The 17,540-nt window shown below is 47.3% G+C and overlaps 1 protein-coding gene across 2 annotated transcripts; it reads left to right on the forward strand.

The window, feature by feature from the left end:
* The first annotated feature begins 864 nt into the window (after positions 1-864).
* lcorl (ligand dependent nuclear receptor corepressor-like) lies at positions 865-17,444 on the forward strand. Of its 2 annotated transcripts, XM_040185961.2 has the most exons (8): positions 865-1,069; positions 1,867-1,929; positions 3,056-3,147; positions 3,288-3,414; positions 3,851-4,057; positions 4,203-4,281; positions 10,005-15,691; positions 15,777-17,444. In XM_040185961.2, exons 1-8 carry the CDS (start codon positions 976-978, stop codon positions 15,782-15,784), a joined length of 6,357 nt encoding a protein of 2,118 aa, XP_040041895.2. In that variant the 5' UTR covers positions 865-975; the 3' UTR covers positions 15,785-17,444. The 2 variants fall into 2 exon arrangements, with proteins under 2 accessions (XP_040041895.2, XP_040041896.2); XM_040185962.2 differs by lacking the exons at positions 10,005-15,691; positions 15,777-17,444 and adding an exon at positions 5,928-9,656.
* The last annotated feature ends 96 nt before the right edge of the window (positions 17,445-17,540 follow it).

A 17,540-nucleotide genomic window follows, 5' to 3' on the forward strand; every position in this document is an offset into this window, starting at 1 on the left:
CCTCTGAGTGGCCCTAACTGCATTTATAACTGCGTGTTGGGTGCAGTAACGAGATATGTCGGTGGCTGAGGTGTTAAATGTTGCTCTGGGCTGCTGCAGGGGAAGCAGCAGGACCCCCACCTCGGTGCTGTGCTGCCGCTCATCAGTAAAAACCACGTTCTGCCAACTCTCCGTACATCAGTGGACACAACGGTGCAGCGAGAAGGAGCAATGTATGTTGATTATACTTCTCAAAGATGCCAACCCGTTCTCCGGGACGATGGATTACCGGGCCCCAGGTTGGCCGTGCGCGTGCGTGCGTGATCTATCCTGCGGCACAGCTTAGAGTCAATTATCTCAGAGGAAAATGCTATTTCATGGTTCAATTCCATTAAATCTGCCATTAATTGTACATAAAAATTGGAAAACAATGAAACTGGGGCATGTTCCAGTTTCATTGTTTTCTAGGGCTCTTAAAGGGTCTCGGGCTTGGGGGCCCTGTCGGCGGTGTGCTGAAAGTGTATCTGTGTGATTGGGGATAAAAGGATGAGTTATTATACTAATAAAGAGCGTGTCGATGAGACGCGTTCATGCCTACGTCGTGATGCCCGCTGCAGCCACTGAAGTCCTCTGCTGCTCTCACGTGGCGGCACCGAGGAGGAGCAGGCGGCCCTTCAGCCTGTCGCCATCTGTTCACAAGTGACACTGAGATTCAGGTAATCTAATTTAGTGTTAAAAGTCACTCTCGTTTTATTCTGATTTGTCTTATTGCCTTGTATCAGTGGCCCAGACGCCCCGGGCTATGCATGCGATGCACCAGAAGGATGCCGCGTAGCCTTACTTACTTAAGAAGGGGAGAAGGAAACGCCCCCGCGGTGACGCGCCTCTCCCTCTGGCGGCGGGTCGCGAACCGAGCGCCGCGGCCGCGAGCAGCTCACAGCCGCTTCCTGTCGCCCAGGCGGAGGGAGAGAGCGGGGGGGGGAAGGACGCGGCAGAATGGCGACCGTGCAGTGTTGCAAATGCACGGCCGAAAGGAAAGGGTTTCGGCGGGAACTTGATTCTTGGCGTTACAAATTGATACACTGCGTCGGTATGAACAACCTGCGCTTTCGTGTTTTGTGAGAGAAAAAAAAAAAAAAAATGAACGAGCTTCAAAGAGATTTCAACCCGGCGACTGAGGGCTCGCGAGCCCCCCTCTCTGCTTCGCAGCTAGCTGGAGCTAGCTAGCTAGCTAGCTAGCTAGTAGCCTGGCTCCATAGGTGGCCAACGTTAGCCGTGCAGTCTGCCAGGCTAATATTTACCAGCTGGCTAGCCCTCCGAGTTGGCTCCTTTTCTTTGTCCCTGTGAGCTAGCTCGCTGTCCACCGGCGGTAATCCTGTCAGATTATGTTAAATGCCCGAGATGATATCGGTCATGTATTATTAAGGAGTATCATGTACTTTGTTCGAACATTAGCTAAATGTGTTTATTGACAAATATGTTGCCTGTGCTAAATACCAGCTAGCATGCTATGCTAACATGAATGCTGTTGCTGTTCATTTCGGGGGGGGGGGGGGGGGGGGTGTTGTTTCCATGTCAGTGCAATATGACAAAAGCGAACGTTTCTGCGATGTCGGGTAACTGTTTTTCTCCGCACCGTGAGCCTCTTTCGAATGTGTGTTTATGTTGCAGAAGCCGGAGACATTATGCGTGTTCAGCACAATGACATTAAACTACCGCGAACACCTGATGGGAGTCGGATCACTTGTTTGCTTTGTTTAGTAAATTATTATATGGGTCCTTTGTTAAACGTTGCACGTGTTGACAGCTTTCTATGACAGATCAGTTTTGGTCTAAATACGTTCATGTCAGTACTCAAGGATGGTTTCTCTTTATTGTGTCTTGCAGGGTTTGAAAGCATTCTGGAGGGAATCTATGGCCCGCTGCTGAGGGACCTCAATTTATTTGATGGTGGGTTTCTGTGTGTGCATTAAAACAATGTAGTCATCACCGTGCAATCATAGTTCTGCTTTCATATTTTCTTTCCAAAAACCAAAAAATACTACAAGAATCAGCATTTTTGATTATTATATAAGCATTTTTTTTGCGTAGCGAGTCTTTGTGGCTGTAGCACAGTGTGGGTGGGTTGAGTCACTAGCCATTTTATATAATGTTAGAAATGGACTCCTAGCTGAAGAAGGTGGATATGTTCCGTTGTCCGGGGATTCATTCTATCGATCAGCCCTAGTGAATTATTTAACAAGTCGTTCATAGACGATACCTTCCCTCAGTCTGTAACACACAGACTTAAACCAGTGCTCTTTTACTGTGGAACTGCAAATCTATTTCATCTGTAAACTAGACCCCTTTGCATCTGTCTGTTTGACCCACTCCTCGCCCGATAAATCATGTAATCCCAAACATCACTTTACCACCTTCATTTGAGTAAAAACAATGGTTGAACAGTTTAGACTCCACACTGTACAGTAGCTAGTGGCTAACCACTTAAACAGAAGCCTTTACGAATTAATGACTAAACAGTTGATAAAGTATTAACCTTGAACCAGAACAAGAAGAAAAAATAGTCCGACACACTGGCCTCTTATCCCCCCCACTTGGAAATAATTAATAAAAAATGTATTTGTTAACAAGGACATGAGCATGAATAAAGATGATGGCTTTAGAGGGATGAAAATGACCCGGGAACCTCGGCACACTGCCGTTTTCGTTGTAAAAAAACAATCTGATTTTTCAGAGGAAATGACCAATTCAATATTTGATTTGCAATATTACTTTTCAGCTACACTCCAGTATATTTTTAATAGTAGGGAGATTAGTATAATCCATATAGTGTATTTTATTTTGCAATCCAGCATTACCTCTGGGATTCTCTGAAGTGCAGGAGCTTTATGGAGCGTTATTGGCTGTATCCTCCATATTGTCTTGTATATATTGTTTTATTAAGCGTGGACAAAATGGTGAGGATGCAGTTTGGTAGTCACGACAGCCTTTTGTCATATTCTGTATTGTGACCACTGTATGGGCCTGTTTGGTCCTTTATGTCCCTCTAATCTATGAATGTTATTGTGTCTTTCAGACTGTGAACCCGAGGAAGTGGACGACTGGTCGTCGGAAGCAAGTTCCGCCCAATGTTCGTTCTGCAACCTTCCCCTGGACAAACTCTGCAGCGTACGCATCCAAATGTTTTTATTTTGATACTTAATCAGCCTATTTAAGCCACCTATGGCTGTTGACAGTTTTTAGGATTGTATAAAATATAGAATCTCAATGGATATAAGTCAAGGGTGTAACTTTCTTTTCTCTTTTAGGATTATCTACCTGCAGCCACGTCTCCCCTCTCCTCCCTCTCGGAATGCTCTCCCTGTCAGGCTCCCGCCATCTCTGAGAGCGGCCAATCAGCGCACAGGATCCTCCAAGCCGTGTTTCACAAGAAAGGTGAGTCTGCCTTGTGGCGGTTAAACAAATGGTCAGATCTCATTATTGCGATAAAAATGATTTTGGTTTTAGAAGACGTTCTTTTTTTTTTTTTTAACACTGGTGTAAATAAAATTGTATGAATAACCTTCATCAAACAATCCTGTTAAGCAAATGTAGTACTACAATTGTCCCGCTCATTTATTGGTGAATAAATGCTTCCGCTCATCAGCCAGCCGATGATTAAAGCGGAGGACTTCAAGCCCGCAGTTAGCAACAACTCCGGCTCCCTTAAGGCGGACCAGCCTTTCCTGTTTCACTGGTTAAATGCTGAATTCCTTTTTCCACCCCTGCCAAGTGCTGGCACCCAGAGAGATTCATCTTACAAGAATAACAGAAATCCCTCCTGTTGATTCAGTATGTCTCATTTCTTTTGCGCCTGTGCCTCCTTCATTAGATGTGTCCCTGGACTGTGACGCCAGCATCCCTCTGGTTGCTCAGGAGCTAATGAAGAAGATGATCCAACGGTTTGCCTTGGAGTACGCGTCCAAGTGCCTAGTCCACACCACAAGGACCTCATCACCTTTGTCCCAAGCGCCAGACGCCCCTCTGGACCTCACAGTGAGCCGAACCGCGGAGGAGAAAGAGAGTGAAAGTGACCCGGGTAGGAAAGCATCAAACCCACTCTGAATTTAACGCCAATGGAGACGTCTTCCTGGCTTCTAAAGTTTTAGATCCTGATGTTGAACCACTGAAGGTACCAAGGCACTGCAACGCAAACCGGTTCAAATGAATTCTTCTCGTAACAGATGGCGTGCTCGACCTCTCCAACAAGAACTCTGCCTGCTCGGCTGCGTCCTCGACACCATCTCATCACAAAGCCCCAGGGTAAGGTTCTCTTTGTACTGTCCAAAAACCAGCACAACTAAGCCTACATCCACACTAAAACGCTCCCCGTGCACACAGACGTTCCAGCAGAAACAACAACGTCTTTATCAACCGCATATCACATGACGCTCGCATGTAGTGGTGGTGCAAACAGGAAGCAGGCTGTCTACTCTGAAGTTGGTTACTTAGTTACAGAGACATTTTCCGATTGCCCCCCCCTCCTCACCGTGTCCGCTGGTGGGTGTCTGCTCACCTGTGTGTGTGTGTGTGTGTGTGTGTGTGTGTGCATATATCTGTGCACGTGCCCATCGGAGTGGCACTAACGAAGCGAGCAGTGGAGAACTAAACATAAAAAACAACTTTGAGGCTTGCTTGGGGCATCGGCGGCTCAGCCACACCCCCCCCGCTCTCCCGTATGATGGTATGGCTGACATTGTAAAAGCGTATCATTGTGCTCCCTATCTTATAAGGGCTTGATTGATACCCGACGGGCCGTGGCGCTGGGACTCCCCTTCGCTCTGAGGACCAGAGTTTATGCTTTTGTTCGGTCACAGTTTCTTTGTGAGCTTCACAATGGTTGTGCAGAACAAAACAGATAAAGAAAAGTTTTACAATCGTTCCTTTTTTTTTTTTTTATGTCCATTGGCCCCTCAAAAGCACAAACACAGCCTTCCATCCTCAGCTCCACCGGGCTGATGACGCTGCCGGGTCGCTGCAGGCAAATCCCTTGAAAGTAGCTTGCCAGCGCATGTATGCAACACTCGCATTATACCATTTAACATTGAGCTGCACTGCAGCTGCGGCTAGCTAACGAGGTCAGACACACCTTTTACTTCTTCTCATCCATAACCACTGGTAGTGGCTTGGTATTCGAGGGAAGGGGTCCCGTGAGAGCAGCGTGATCACCCGGGAAGGACGCGACATAAAGGCCTCACTTTCCACCCAGAACGGCTCCAAAACACCGCGGATGCGAGGCGTAAATGTATTTTGAAACACAAACGTATTGGTGTGGATGTAGCCTTAAACATGTGAGGGAAGCCCCATTTCTAACTAAGTCCAGCACTCTTGTCTTCTCCATTTCTTCAAGTGGTGTGGCATGGATTGCAGGGTTGGCCTCCACACTGCTGTGTTGTAGTCGTTTGTTCGGCAGTGCATTGTTCCTCTAGTCATTATGAAGACTGGCATGTGTTTGGTGTGTTGGTTCTACGGGGTTGACTCTTTTATCTCTTGAGCGGTAACGTCACGGCAATGGCACCGTGTTACAACATCTGCCCACAGCCCGGGATTGCACAATGAGGAGAAGATTGCATTACCTCATAACGATTTGACCTCTTTTTCTTACTGATCCGGTTATGATGAGTTTGATAATCCAACCTTCAGGCAAGTGGGACTCACTGAAGGATAACTCAAAAGCACATGGCCATTCACAGACTGTCCCACCTGGTCGTGAAGAGGCTTTGGCGCACACAAAGAATGTGTGTGTGTGAGAACAGACGGGCATGAGACTTAACAGTCGCAGTGATGTTACCAACACAAGGCTTAAAGGAGTGGACCCCTTGCTCTGCCCCCCCCTGTCCCCTATGCCAAAATCAAACTCCCTCCATCACCTCCATCCTGACCCTGCTGTTTGGTCCTCCCATCCCTAGGAGGCAGCGCAGGCAGTACATTGAGAGGAGCTTGGAGCTGTCTGAGGGGTTGCTGTCCAAGGCGTTGAAGGATATTCGTTCAGGGAGGCTGAAGGAGCAGCGGGCCGCATTGCTTTATGGGATACCCCCCCATGCCCTGAAGCAAGGTCTGGAAGGCTGGGCTGAGGGAGGGCTGGGGATGCTACATCAACTCGCCCCAGGAGGCAAAGATTTCAGGGATGAAGTGACGTCGTCGCACAATGTGATGTCGTCCATGCTGGGCGGCGAAGCCCGCCTGGTTCTGCAGAAGGTGGCGGCGTGGGCGGAACGCGCCGAGATCGGAGGAGCTGCGGAGGACAACGGAGACTTGAGTTTCCCTTGTTCCTCTCTGACCTTTTACCAGCCGAGCCAAGCGTTCCCCCAGCTACGAGACGCTCTCCAGGCCCCGGCAAGCCCCGCCCCCAGTCCGGAGCCCCCCGCGTCCCTGCGCATTCCTCAGGTCCGCTCCGTGGTCGACCATAACAGGTCCGTCCCAGCGGAGAATGGCAGCGTGGCCGAAAACCTCAAACAACGTACCTCATCATCGGAGGCCTTCGCCAGCTCATCGGCGGCTGCTGCGAGACCTTCGTCCCTCTTCAGGGTCAGACCGCCCGTCTTACCACACGGCTGCCCGGGCAGCGGCAACCAGTCGCCCCATCGCCTTGGGCGACGCGGCTCCTCCCTGGATGATTCAGAAGACGGGGGAGGCGTCCGGGACAAAGACAAGCCGCCGAGAAAGAAACGCGGGAGGTATCGCCAGTATGACCACGACCTGTTGGAGGAGGCCATCACCATGGTGATGGGAGGTCGCATGAGCGTGTCCAAGGCCCAGGGGGTGTACGGCGTGCCCCACAGCACACTGGAATACAAAGTCAAGGAGCGCACTGGAACACTGAAGAACCCGCCGAAGAAGAAATCGGCCAACTTCTGCTCGTCCAATTCCAACTCGTCTGGCTCCGGTACCACGGCCAGCTCCACTAACTCAGGGACTCTCCGCTCAGCTGCTGACGCAAAGATGTTCTAGAGCACAGAACGCCTCTAGGACTCCTCGGCACTTGAACTCACCTTTGACAAGATACATGTTTTCTGGAGACACTTGTTTAACACAACACATGCCTTTATAAAATCTATACGGATACTGACATTCAGGTCTTTTAACTCTGTCTGTAACGTGACAGTCACACTTGGGGCCCTGGTTCTGTCGCTTGGTTCTGGGCTTTGACCGGAGCAGCTTCGAGGGCCCGGCCTTTGCTCCCGCTCACAGGGGACTGCCGCGGTCGACAAGCTCCCCGTCGCTTCAGTTTTTACCATTTAAGGATATGGCTTGCTTAATGTTATTTGCTCACAGTAATCAACAAATCCCGCTGAAATATCAGAAGTATATCCCACTAACCTGGCTTTGGTGTGCAGCCAAAGCCGGATATGTGGCAGAAAATGCCATAAAGAAGTGTTATTTCTGTGGTAATTCAGTGCGCGTGACTGAAACGCTCCTGTTTTCAATGCGCTACTCAAATTGATCATATTGCCACGGCCCAGCATCAAGCGAGGAAGAGTTAAGCAACAAAGTGTGACTCACGTTTGCAGGCTGTTGGACTATTAGGTTATTCAGGTTTCAATTCTTAAAGCTCCCTCTTAACGGAGCGTTGATGATTGTTATTTGCAGCTTTCTATATATATCTCTGGGTATATTGTACCCGGGCCCCTGAAGTGACTTAGAGCCATTGTAAAAACTCCTTGCTACCGTTTGACACCTCTACAAACGATTGTGCACCACAAACCGCTGTGGTTGCTACATCCTCATTTTGAGTTTTTCCGTTGAAGAGATTAGCTTGAGAAAGCCATTTGTTACGTCCGCGTAGTTCTCCTCCCTTGTAGTGCTAAGCTAGTCTTGAGCATCGTATCGAGAGTAGTTGGAATGCAACCGTGCAGCATGTTTCTGACGTGCACTGATGCGCTCTGGAAAACGTACGTGATTGTGTATGTGTACCGTTTGTAAAAAGATGTTCTTTTAGTGTCACCGATATTTCCTCATGCATGGCCGCTGCTCAACACTTTACTTTTACCAGAGCAATTCCCCAGGAAAGGAACGGAGCGAGGCTACATCGAAGTCGCCCGAATTCCAAAGGCGGCGCGCGTGAAGCCGCCGCTCAAACCTTCGTGGTGGTCGTTTGTGTGGGCGACTGGTTGTGTTGGGATGAATGACTTCTTTGTGCGTCCGCCACTGAGATGGGTCTATCGCCTTTAACAGTGCTACTACCAAAGCAGCAGTTCGCACCCAGAAGCTGCGTGCGTGCGCGCGTGTGTGTGTGTGTGTGCGTGTTGTGCGTCCCTCCCCATCTAACCTCGTTGGCACATGTATACCTCTGAACTTTATCTGCCTGTAGCTGCGTGGGATTCACTCATCAAGGCCTCTGAATCGTCTGGGGTTTTAGCTGAGGGACGCTGAGCCGTTTGTAAAGTAACTGTATGGCCATCAGCGACGCTAACGTTTGCTTCAAGTACACGATACAGTTAGTCAGGCATTGTTGTTGTGAAAGGTTTTATTTGGAAACGAAGCATTCGCATGCCATGTTTTTAGGGTGCAGCATGCAGAATTTCGCTGCAGGTTTTCTTTGTTTGTGTCATTTGTCCATTTTAAGGCTAATGTGTTTTTTTGGGCTTTTCAACCTTTTGTAACTTTGGCAACTATACAAACACTGCTGTCTGCTGCTGAATGTCTGGGCTCTCAGCAACGCACAGTGCCTGTGTCTGGGGCCACAGCGCAGCATGATGTGTCTACTCTGGGAACGGCCCGCTATTTATGTCAAATAGCCTGTTTTGTGAACACACCTAAACACCTCTTGAGAAATAGAAACGGTATTTAATTGTATGAGCCCCATTGCAGTGCATTCTGGGAACACACCGTGGCTTGTTGTCGAACTTTAAGCTTGTTGCGTTTTTTGTTTCCTTTTGGACTGAAGTGCTGGTAAATCTTTGAAACAACTTAACTTAATAGTCTGCTATTTATGCATCAATCAATTATTGCACTATGATTTCTAAGAAGAATCTTTACTATAGAAACCTCTTGTGTTGTTGTTGCTGCCTTCTTATTTATTGATTGTGCTAGAGAACTGTGATTTTACCATTTAGTTGTAGCTATTGATTTTTAATGTGGCACTTTGATGAAATGTGAAGTGTGTATTGCTGCATGAACGCTTTTAAATGTTAGCACTTATAGTTGATTTAGTCCTAAATAACTGCAATGACGCCCTTGACTATGGTGGTTGTTTAGTGCTTATGTTAAGATTATTTTATTGATGAAAAAAAAGAACATCTGCTAACAGTAACACTAAAGAATGTAACTCTTATACTGCATCCAGTTCAGTTAAACCTCGAGAGGGGCTGGACTTTTAATTTATATATATATATATATATATATTTATATATATATATATAAGCACTTAAACGGTTGGAAATACTATCCATAATGAAACTAATTAATTTAATGATATTAAAATGGATTGCTTGTTTCCCTAATGGAACTAATCACTCGCAGGACCTAATTTAACTGTTTGTTGGTTTGAAATTGGATCTTTTTAGAGTTTTGTTGGTGAAAAGGCTGTTGGGATTAACATTTTGTTTTAAGCGTTTTACAATCGTTCCTTCTGCTTTCAGCAGAACGTTATCGTTTGCCTTCAGCAACTCATCAATAAAACGCTTCTTTAATCAGTTGCCCGTTGTCATAATTTTCTTAACACCCGTGCATATGCTATTTTTAATTATTTCTTTTCAAGGAACTTAACTATTTTTTTCTTCATGGTGGATGAGACCACTTTTTTATTTTTTATTTTTAGCTCTGGCGCCAAACTACAAAATGCATACATTAAACAGGCCAGAAGATTAGACAATATTCACTTACATAAGTGTAAATTGTGTACCAGACTATTGGAAAAACACCCCACAATATTATGTATTTTATAGTTTAGCGTCCATAAAGTGGAGGTTTTTGCTGTTTATCATTTAAACTGTGCTTGGCCATGAGTAAAACCCCCAATCTTGTGTGTTTCTTTTTGCCTCTAGCTCCCTGCTGCCATCATGTGTGGAAGAATTGGGGGATCTGGGACAGCAGAGGACTGCAGGTCATCAGAGCACTGCTCTGGGGGCTGTTCTCAGCTCGCTCTGCTCAGCACACCGTTCCTTGATCTACCAGATGTTGCAGCTGGCGCGCAGACCCGTCGCTCCGAATGAACCTCACTGCTGTCACTGTGGCGTGAACCCACAAGATATTGTTAGCCCTGATACGGTCCCGTTAAGTGAATCTAAAGCCCGTAACGGCAGCCTGAACTACCCCTTAATTGATTGTGACAATCAAGAGCATGGTGGAACAGTGTGTCATCCAGGGGACTCCGAGTCCAATTGTAGCATCCATCACTGCCCTTTAACGGACTGTACAAGCGGCGCTCCTCTGTGCTCGGGTTACTGCTGTGTGCAGAGTTGCGGGATGGAAACCTACACTGTTGTGTGCCCCAAGAGGCTGCACTGCGTTTCCTGCCAAAGCATTGCAGCGGGTGGTATCGACAACGTAGTGTGTTCATTTGCATCCTTGCCTTTGTTATCCAAACCCCCTTCGCGGTGCACTCCCTCCTCTAGTTTATTCCCTGCATCATCGATCTGCTATAACCAGCATAGCCCCCGTCCTTCAAAGAAAGCCTCTCTGACTCAGTCCAGCAACACAACAGAAATGGAGGCTGTGGATGGGGATCCCCCATGTCCTGTCCTAAAAAGAGAGCAGAGCCCCTCTCCTCCCCCTCTGTCCCCCATCCTCTCAGACATCAATAAGAAAACCGATGAAAAGCCACCCTCCCTCTTTCACCACAGACAAGAGGAGGACGCTGATCGAATGCTTAAAGGTTGTCTTGTGAATGCGAGCCACCAGGAAGCAGATGTGTATAAAGCTACAAAAGAGGAGCGAGAAGATAGAAACCCAACAGGTAGTCGGGCTGAGGAGGATCCAAGTGGGACTTCACTTCAAGACGTTGTGAATCGATTTAGTGAGAAACTGGAGACCATCGGACCCATAGAGAAGGACCCACCTCTGATGGCAGCAGCTGTTATTGTGTCTGGAAAAGAGATGCAACAGTGTCCCTCAACCAGTCAGACCCTGAAGTGTCAGGCTGATGCTCAATTGACTGAAATCATCACCACCATGCTGCATGCAGACAACGCTAGTGACTACAATCTCAGTGAGCTGTTCAAACGCCATGAGAACAAGGGGCCCAAGTCCCCCAACACCCGCTCTCGACGTCGCCAAGAAGTCCTTGCTGCTATAGCAACACCCGCTGACGATGCCGCAACCAGAAGGCAAACCGTACAAATTAAACGAGAGCTGGCCATGTGCTACAGCAGGAGGGAGGTACCACTTGCAAAGAGGGCACGATTCAAAGATGAAAATAGTACTATGACTAAATCTACTTCACCAGATTTAAACCCAGTTAAAGAGGAGACTAAAAGCAAACTGGAGGTAGGTTTAGAACCGGTAGAGAATCATGGAGTTAGGGAGGGACCACTGAACGTTCTCACTGCAGAATGTGCAAGGGATGAAGTAAAAGAAGAGGCACGGACATCTGAGCTAACAGGAGACGTTCAATTCATTAAAGCAGAGCATAAGGAGAGGGACATATTAGGCGAGGAAAAATATCTCGCCCTCCCACACCCTCAAATTCCCGCGTCTGAGCTCCAGAGAAAGTACGGCAAACAAGATACAAATGGCGACAATGTACCAACACAGGTCACAACTGTGAGTGCAACCTCAGCAGGGAAGTGTACCATGCCTTGCGAAGGATATGGTATGAACAGTGGTCCTGAGGGTGGTGAACCCCATGAAGAAGCCGCATCCGGTCAGAGCTCGGACAATGGCAATAAAGCAAGTAATGGTAAGCGCTGCCATAGTCCTATTAGAGATGGGCAGAAATGTGAACTGCATCACTCCGAGGACACAAGGAGATCAAGGAGAAATATAGTGCCCCCCCAGTGGTTCTCTTCTTATGTCACAGAGCCCTGGAAGAAGTACAATGTTGCATGTTTCCCTGAAAGAATCTTTAAACAGGGAACACAAAAGGACGAGGTTTTGGCATCTACCTCGCTTGGTGCCTTATCCAAAGATCCAGATGCTGAGGACACCCAGTTTGAATCAAGGAGTAAAGCCCCTCTATCCTCGACTGACCACACATGGAAGCTTACCTTTGAATCAACACGTGGAGAACAATGCGGTCCATCCCATTCACAGTCAACAGGTCTTTCTAAAAACCAGGTCAATGAACAATTTGCGGCAGCCAAAGACGAAAGTCCTGCAAAACAGAGCTCGGACAGTGAGACAAATGGCAGCAACTTTTCTGCCAAGCCTTTTGGAAGGCTACGGTCATCTCCAAAAAGACTACGGTGCTCAAAGACAAGAACTCCCCAAAACCCATCAAACACGGATGTCAACCTGACGTCTGCTGCCCGTGCAGAGAGCCTTCCCTCTTCCCAAGTCCAGTATACTAGTCCGATAAAGCTCATGTTTTTTTCACCAGTAAAGGATATGGAAGGGGTTAAATATAGTCTCAAATCAGCACATTCAGGTTCTAGTACACAGGAACCCTTTGACCCGTGTATAGAATCTTCATGGTCCGGGACGGTTGATAAACAAAAAAGGAGAACCGAGCCTGTCAAATCTGTTTCTTCACCACGTAAGTCTGTTAGCTCACCTGTAAGATCTGCTTCTTCAACGGCCAAATCAGCCCCTTCAACACCCAAGTCCATCTCCTCGCCAGCCAAATCTGCTTCTTCTCCCAGGTCTGCTGCTGCTTCTCCCAGGTCTGCTGCTGCTTCTCCCAGGTCTGCTGCTGCTTCTCCCAGGTCTGCTTCTTCTTCTCCCAGATCAGCTGCTTCTTCTACCAGGTCTGCTTCTTCACCAGCCAGGTCTGCTTCTGCTACTTCACCTGCCAAGTCTGCTACTTCACCTGCCAAGTCTGCTACTTCACCTGCCAAGTCTGCTTCTTCACCTGCCAAGTCTGCTTCTTCACCTGCCAAGTCTGCTTCTTCACCTGCCAAGTCTGCTTCTTCACCTGCCAAGTCTGCTACTTCACCTGCCAAGTCTGCTACTTCACCTGCCAAGTCTGCTACTTCACCTGCCAAGTCTGCTACTTCACCTGCCAAGTCTGCTACTTCACCTGGCAAGTCTGCTACTTCACCTGCCAAGTCTGCTACTTCACCTGCCAAGTCTGCTTCTTCACCTGCCAAGTCTGCTTCTTCACCTGCCAAGTCTGCTTCTTCACCTGCCAAGTCTGCTTCTTCACCTGCCAAGTCTGCTACTTCTCCCAAAATAGCGTTAACGCCAAGCAAGTCTGCTTACTCACCCAAGTCTGCTTACTCACCCAAGTCATCTTCGTCATCACCTAAAATAGGTTCCAGAAGATCAGGCGAAGGTACTCCGACTAAGCGTGGAGCTGAGAGCCAGATCTCAGGTGACTCAACGTCTTTCCATGAAACCACTCCAAAAAGGCGTCCGGGCCGGCCCAAGAAGCTGGGACCACAGCTTGAGCAAAAGGTAAAGAGGCCAATCGGTCGACCTCGCAAGGAGAAGGCTTTGAATTCAGTAATTGGGGCAAAAACTGTAGATGGAAAATTGGTTACAGCACCCGAAGTTGAGGAGAATGTAAACAAGAACCTTAAGATAACAGTCGTCTATGGCCGTTCAAGGCGAAACAAACGTATGGTGTCTGAGGGCTTTGACCAGCTGCAAACAGAATTCCATGACGCTTGGCGGGCAGTGGGCCTGCCAAAAGGGGACTTGGGGGTTTTAATGCACAACTCTAAGACAAGCTCAGGTAATATCAAAGCAGTCTCAACGGAAATGCCCGAGGAATTCAATTTTGTCGGCCCAGTAAAAGATTCTGCCCTTCAATCTAGCGGTAACATCAAATGTCTGAAGAAGGATGATTCTGCGCCCTCAAGGAAGCCAGGTAGACCTGCAAAAGTCAAAATCTCTGGGATTTCAGTCACCGTAACCACAGTGTCACCTCGGCAGCGTAAAATTCTGATAAATAAGGATACTCTGCAGTCTCCTCAAACAGAAATTCATAGGAAGGTACTCTTACCAGATTTCCAATCCGCCAAAGATCCTCAGACAATCAGTCATGAGTCAACTAGCAAAATCCGTCAAACCGCAGGCGTTGAAACAGAGGATGAAAGTAAAGGTGAAACGCAAAATCAGCCAGTAGCAGTGCGTCAATCGATGAGAGTGAGAAAGCCCTCCATTCACTTTCTGCACGCTGTGGCCACCTCTCGATCATGCAGCCACAGTAATGCTCTGCTGCGGCGCTCCAAACAACTTCTGCTAAACAAGGCCCACAATGAAAGGAGACAGGGGGAGCAACCGAGTAGTGTCGAGACTACGAGGGAGAAAAGACTGCTCTGTGGACGAGACAGGAACAAAGTTTCCAAGGACCTGAACAGAGTGGGAGGGGTGTCTGTGGACTCCATCTTCACCCCAAGAGAGACACTAAGGTGGTGGGCAGCATCTGCAGAGGGGCCGACTATGAACCAAGAGCTTGCCCGGCGAATACGACTCATCTCCGACACCTGGGTCTCAAACACTGTAGAGAACCATGGAAAAGAAACTGCCTTAAAATCCAATCTGGGCACTAAAGGCAACAGTTCGTTTACCAGCACTTCAAAACATTCCTCCATACGAATGCTGTTTGACTGTCCGTCTAACAAACCAAGCTCCTGTAGCATGCAGCAGCTCTGCTCCTGGTTCATGCAGACCACAGAGACGCAGTCTTTGGCTATTGTCAAGAAGGCAAGCTCCCGAAACCCTTACGAACTCATGCACTTCCCCCGCTCTGCCAACAAAGAGAGTGTTTGCCCCAGCCCTCAGGCGGAGCGACTCCGCAAACACATCAAGAAATTTGCTAAAACTGTGCCAAAAAGTCCTCTGCAACACCAACAAGCTCAAAAAAGTTTGAGGAAAAGAAATGAGGCACCTCTACCGACGCACAAGATAAGGCGGCGACTTTTTACTCCCAGGTTTGCAGCAGGAAGGCTCAGTCAAGGAAACCAATGGTGGAGAAAAGTATTTGGCAAATACCGCACAACCCTATGTAGGGCAAGGCTGAGGTTTCTAACCCGGAGTGAGAGGGAGAGGTGGCAAAAGGGTAAGAGGAATAAGAAAAGCAGAAAGGTAGCCACAAGTTGTTCAAATGCAACTGGACCACAAACAAAGCGTAAATCATTACGCAGATCAGCAAAAGATCAGCTGCCCCACTGTTTGGAGAACAGTTCTGTTGACCAGACTCAGGAGCACGTGGACGTGGCCAAAGAGCAGAACCTCTGCTCCAAAGCCTGGAGTCCCGAGACACTGAAGGAATGCCGGGTGTTTCTGAGGAAGATAAACTCTCCGGACAACGAATCGACTGAGGAAGAGTGCGACTCGTGCACCGTCACACTGGATGAGGGGTCACCTGCATACCTCTTTGGAGGAAGGGAGAGGGAACTGGTAGGAGCCGTTAAAGCTGTGAAAACTAAAAGAAAAAGGAGCGGCGCCTCGAGAGAGCTGGCAAGTTTTGAACCTAAATCGGTCCAGGAGGCGGATGAGATACCGAAAAGCAAACACAAAAGTCCTGTGGTTGTTTCTACTGAATCACCGCAACCACCACCAGCGAAGATGTTGAGACAATCGCGAATGAGAGGCCTAACCGGGCCTAGGTGGTGCGACTTTGTGCTTGGTAACTATCTCTCTTTGTTAAACATCAACTCTTAAGTTCCATTTCGAGTCGTTACAAAATACTGTTTTTCTTTCATTTCTGACAGAAAACTAATTGAAGCGTGAAGCCTCCTCGTACCAGGGAGAAGGACTGTGGTTCAACGTGGTGCCTTTTGGACATTGAGCTGACCACGTGGACTGACCATGCCGCTGTGGTTAGGTCCTACACTCAGCAATTATGTAGCAGTCTAACTTAACAAATGCTTGATGTTGCACTATTTTTATCCATGGATATGTATGTACAGAAATATCAGATTTCTGCTTTCCTTTTATTGTAAACCTGCCTCGGTCTTTCTGGAAGCGTTTAGTAGATCAAATCCGTACGTCAAAGTGAGTTTTTCATTGTTTTTCCACTGAGCCCCGTCAGCAAGCTGTATCGGAAGGAAAGCCAAAGCTTTGGTTGCGTATAGACAGTGCCATCTCCCCCCAAATATACCTCATTATCAAGGCCATCGGACGGTGATCCTTTGATGTAAATCTTAAAAATGCACAGCCCTAAAATCCCCCAGTTTATTTAATCATTTTTGTCCTACGGAATTCATAGTCATCCTTACTTTGGCACTGTTTAAATTCCAAATTGGCCTTTATAGCTGCTTTGGGATTTTACAAAATGATAAAACTTCTAGTTTTCTCAATCCAAGCCTTGCTCGGCATATTGTTGCCCAAAAACATGGCGTTAATGAAGGACTCTTTGTGTCACCATACTGACTATTTGTTTTGGGCACAAACTTAAATGATGTATTGAACTGCAGAAATGGGCCTTCTACCCAAACTAAAATCAAATAATGGATGTTATTCAAACTGCGCATAACCCCAATAAAATGTAGAGGTGCACTTAAAGCGATGAAGAAGACACGATGCCGTTGTAGAGTAGAACCATCTGTTGGTTCTCGTTTTAATTCAGTTATATTTTGTGTATCTTCTTGTTTAACCCAAAGCAAATACTGTAATGTTGGTGTCGGATCTACTTCTTGCACTATCCCATCTGAGATTATTAACCCCACTACAGATTCCCTCCCCATGTTTGCACATTCCATGTCCCACTACCGAACCCCACAGTAAAACTAGAGAATGTTTGGTGCAATACAAACCCAGAGGATTTATCCATATTTATATTGCTGACAGACAAATGGATGTACACAAGTACCGATGGCCTGGGATGTTATTTCAGTTTTTACCACAGCCATTAAAATGATCTTAAAGGTTTTTGCTCCTTCTCTCCCACCTGCTTTGTTCTGCTCAATGGAGCAGATCCCTAATTGTTATAGTAGCATTAAATAGGTTTCCTTTATCATAAACGTACTAGCATTAACTGTTTAACTGCAGGGGGGGAAACGTGTTGCTGTTTTCAGGTTTCCCTTGAGTTTGGGTTTCAGCCAGAGACGACTACCTCGACTGGGGCTCAGCAGGCCTCCTGCCCCCCTACATGTCAGACGATCGGTAACACTAACCTTGGATCGGCACCACGTTAAGGGGGGAATAGATCCAAGATGTCTGGCTGTAGTTCAACTCAAACCTGTATGTGTGTGTGTGTGTGCGTTACTACGGTTGCCATATCAACAGGAGGGACTCGGGGGCGGCCCAGTCTTGTGAAGAGTGCTGTCGAAGAACCTGGTGCTAAACATCCGTTGTATATTTTCCGTTATGTTTTTATATGCTGTCCATTACAGATGCAACAAAGTCTGATTGGAACAATAAAGAGTCTTTTGAAATAACCAGCGTGGAGTGATTCACTGGAATTTGAAAGTTTACAATGATTCCAAGTTACATTTGTGGCAAAATGAACAATTTGAAAAGGCACCGCACTGCTA

Source organism: Gasterosteus aculeatus, chromosome 9, assembly GCF_964276395.1.
Source record: "Gasterosteus aculeatus chromosome 9, fGasAcu3.hap1.1, whole genome shotgun sequence".
Lineage (NCBI taxonomy): Eukaryota > Metazoa > Chordata > Actinopteri > Perciformes > Gasterosteidae > Gasterosteus > Gasterosteus aculeatus.

Bases quoted from the DNA above. Each gene is read 5' to 3' on its own strand.
- lcorl (XM_040185961.2), top strand. From the start codon at position 976: ATGGCGACCGTGCAGTGTTGCAAATGCACGGCCGAAAGGAAAGGGTTT. The intron at 1,070-1,866 runs GTATGAACAACC...TGTGTCTTGCAG, and splicing joins CAAATTGATACACTGCGTCG to GGTTTGAAAGCATTCTGGAG. The intron at 3,148-3,287 runs GTACGCATCCAA...TTTCTCTTTTAG, and splicing joins CCCTGGACAAACTCTGCAGC to GATTATCTACCTGCAGCCAC.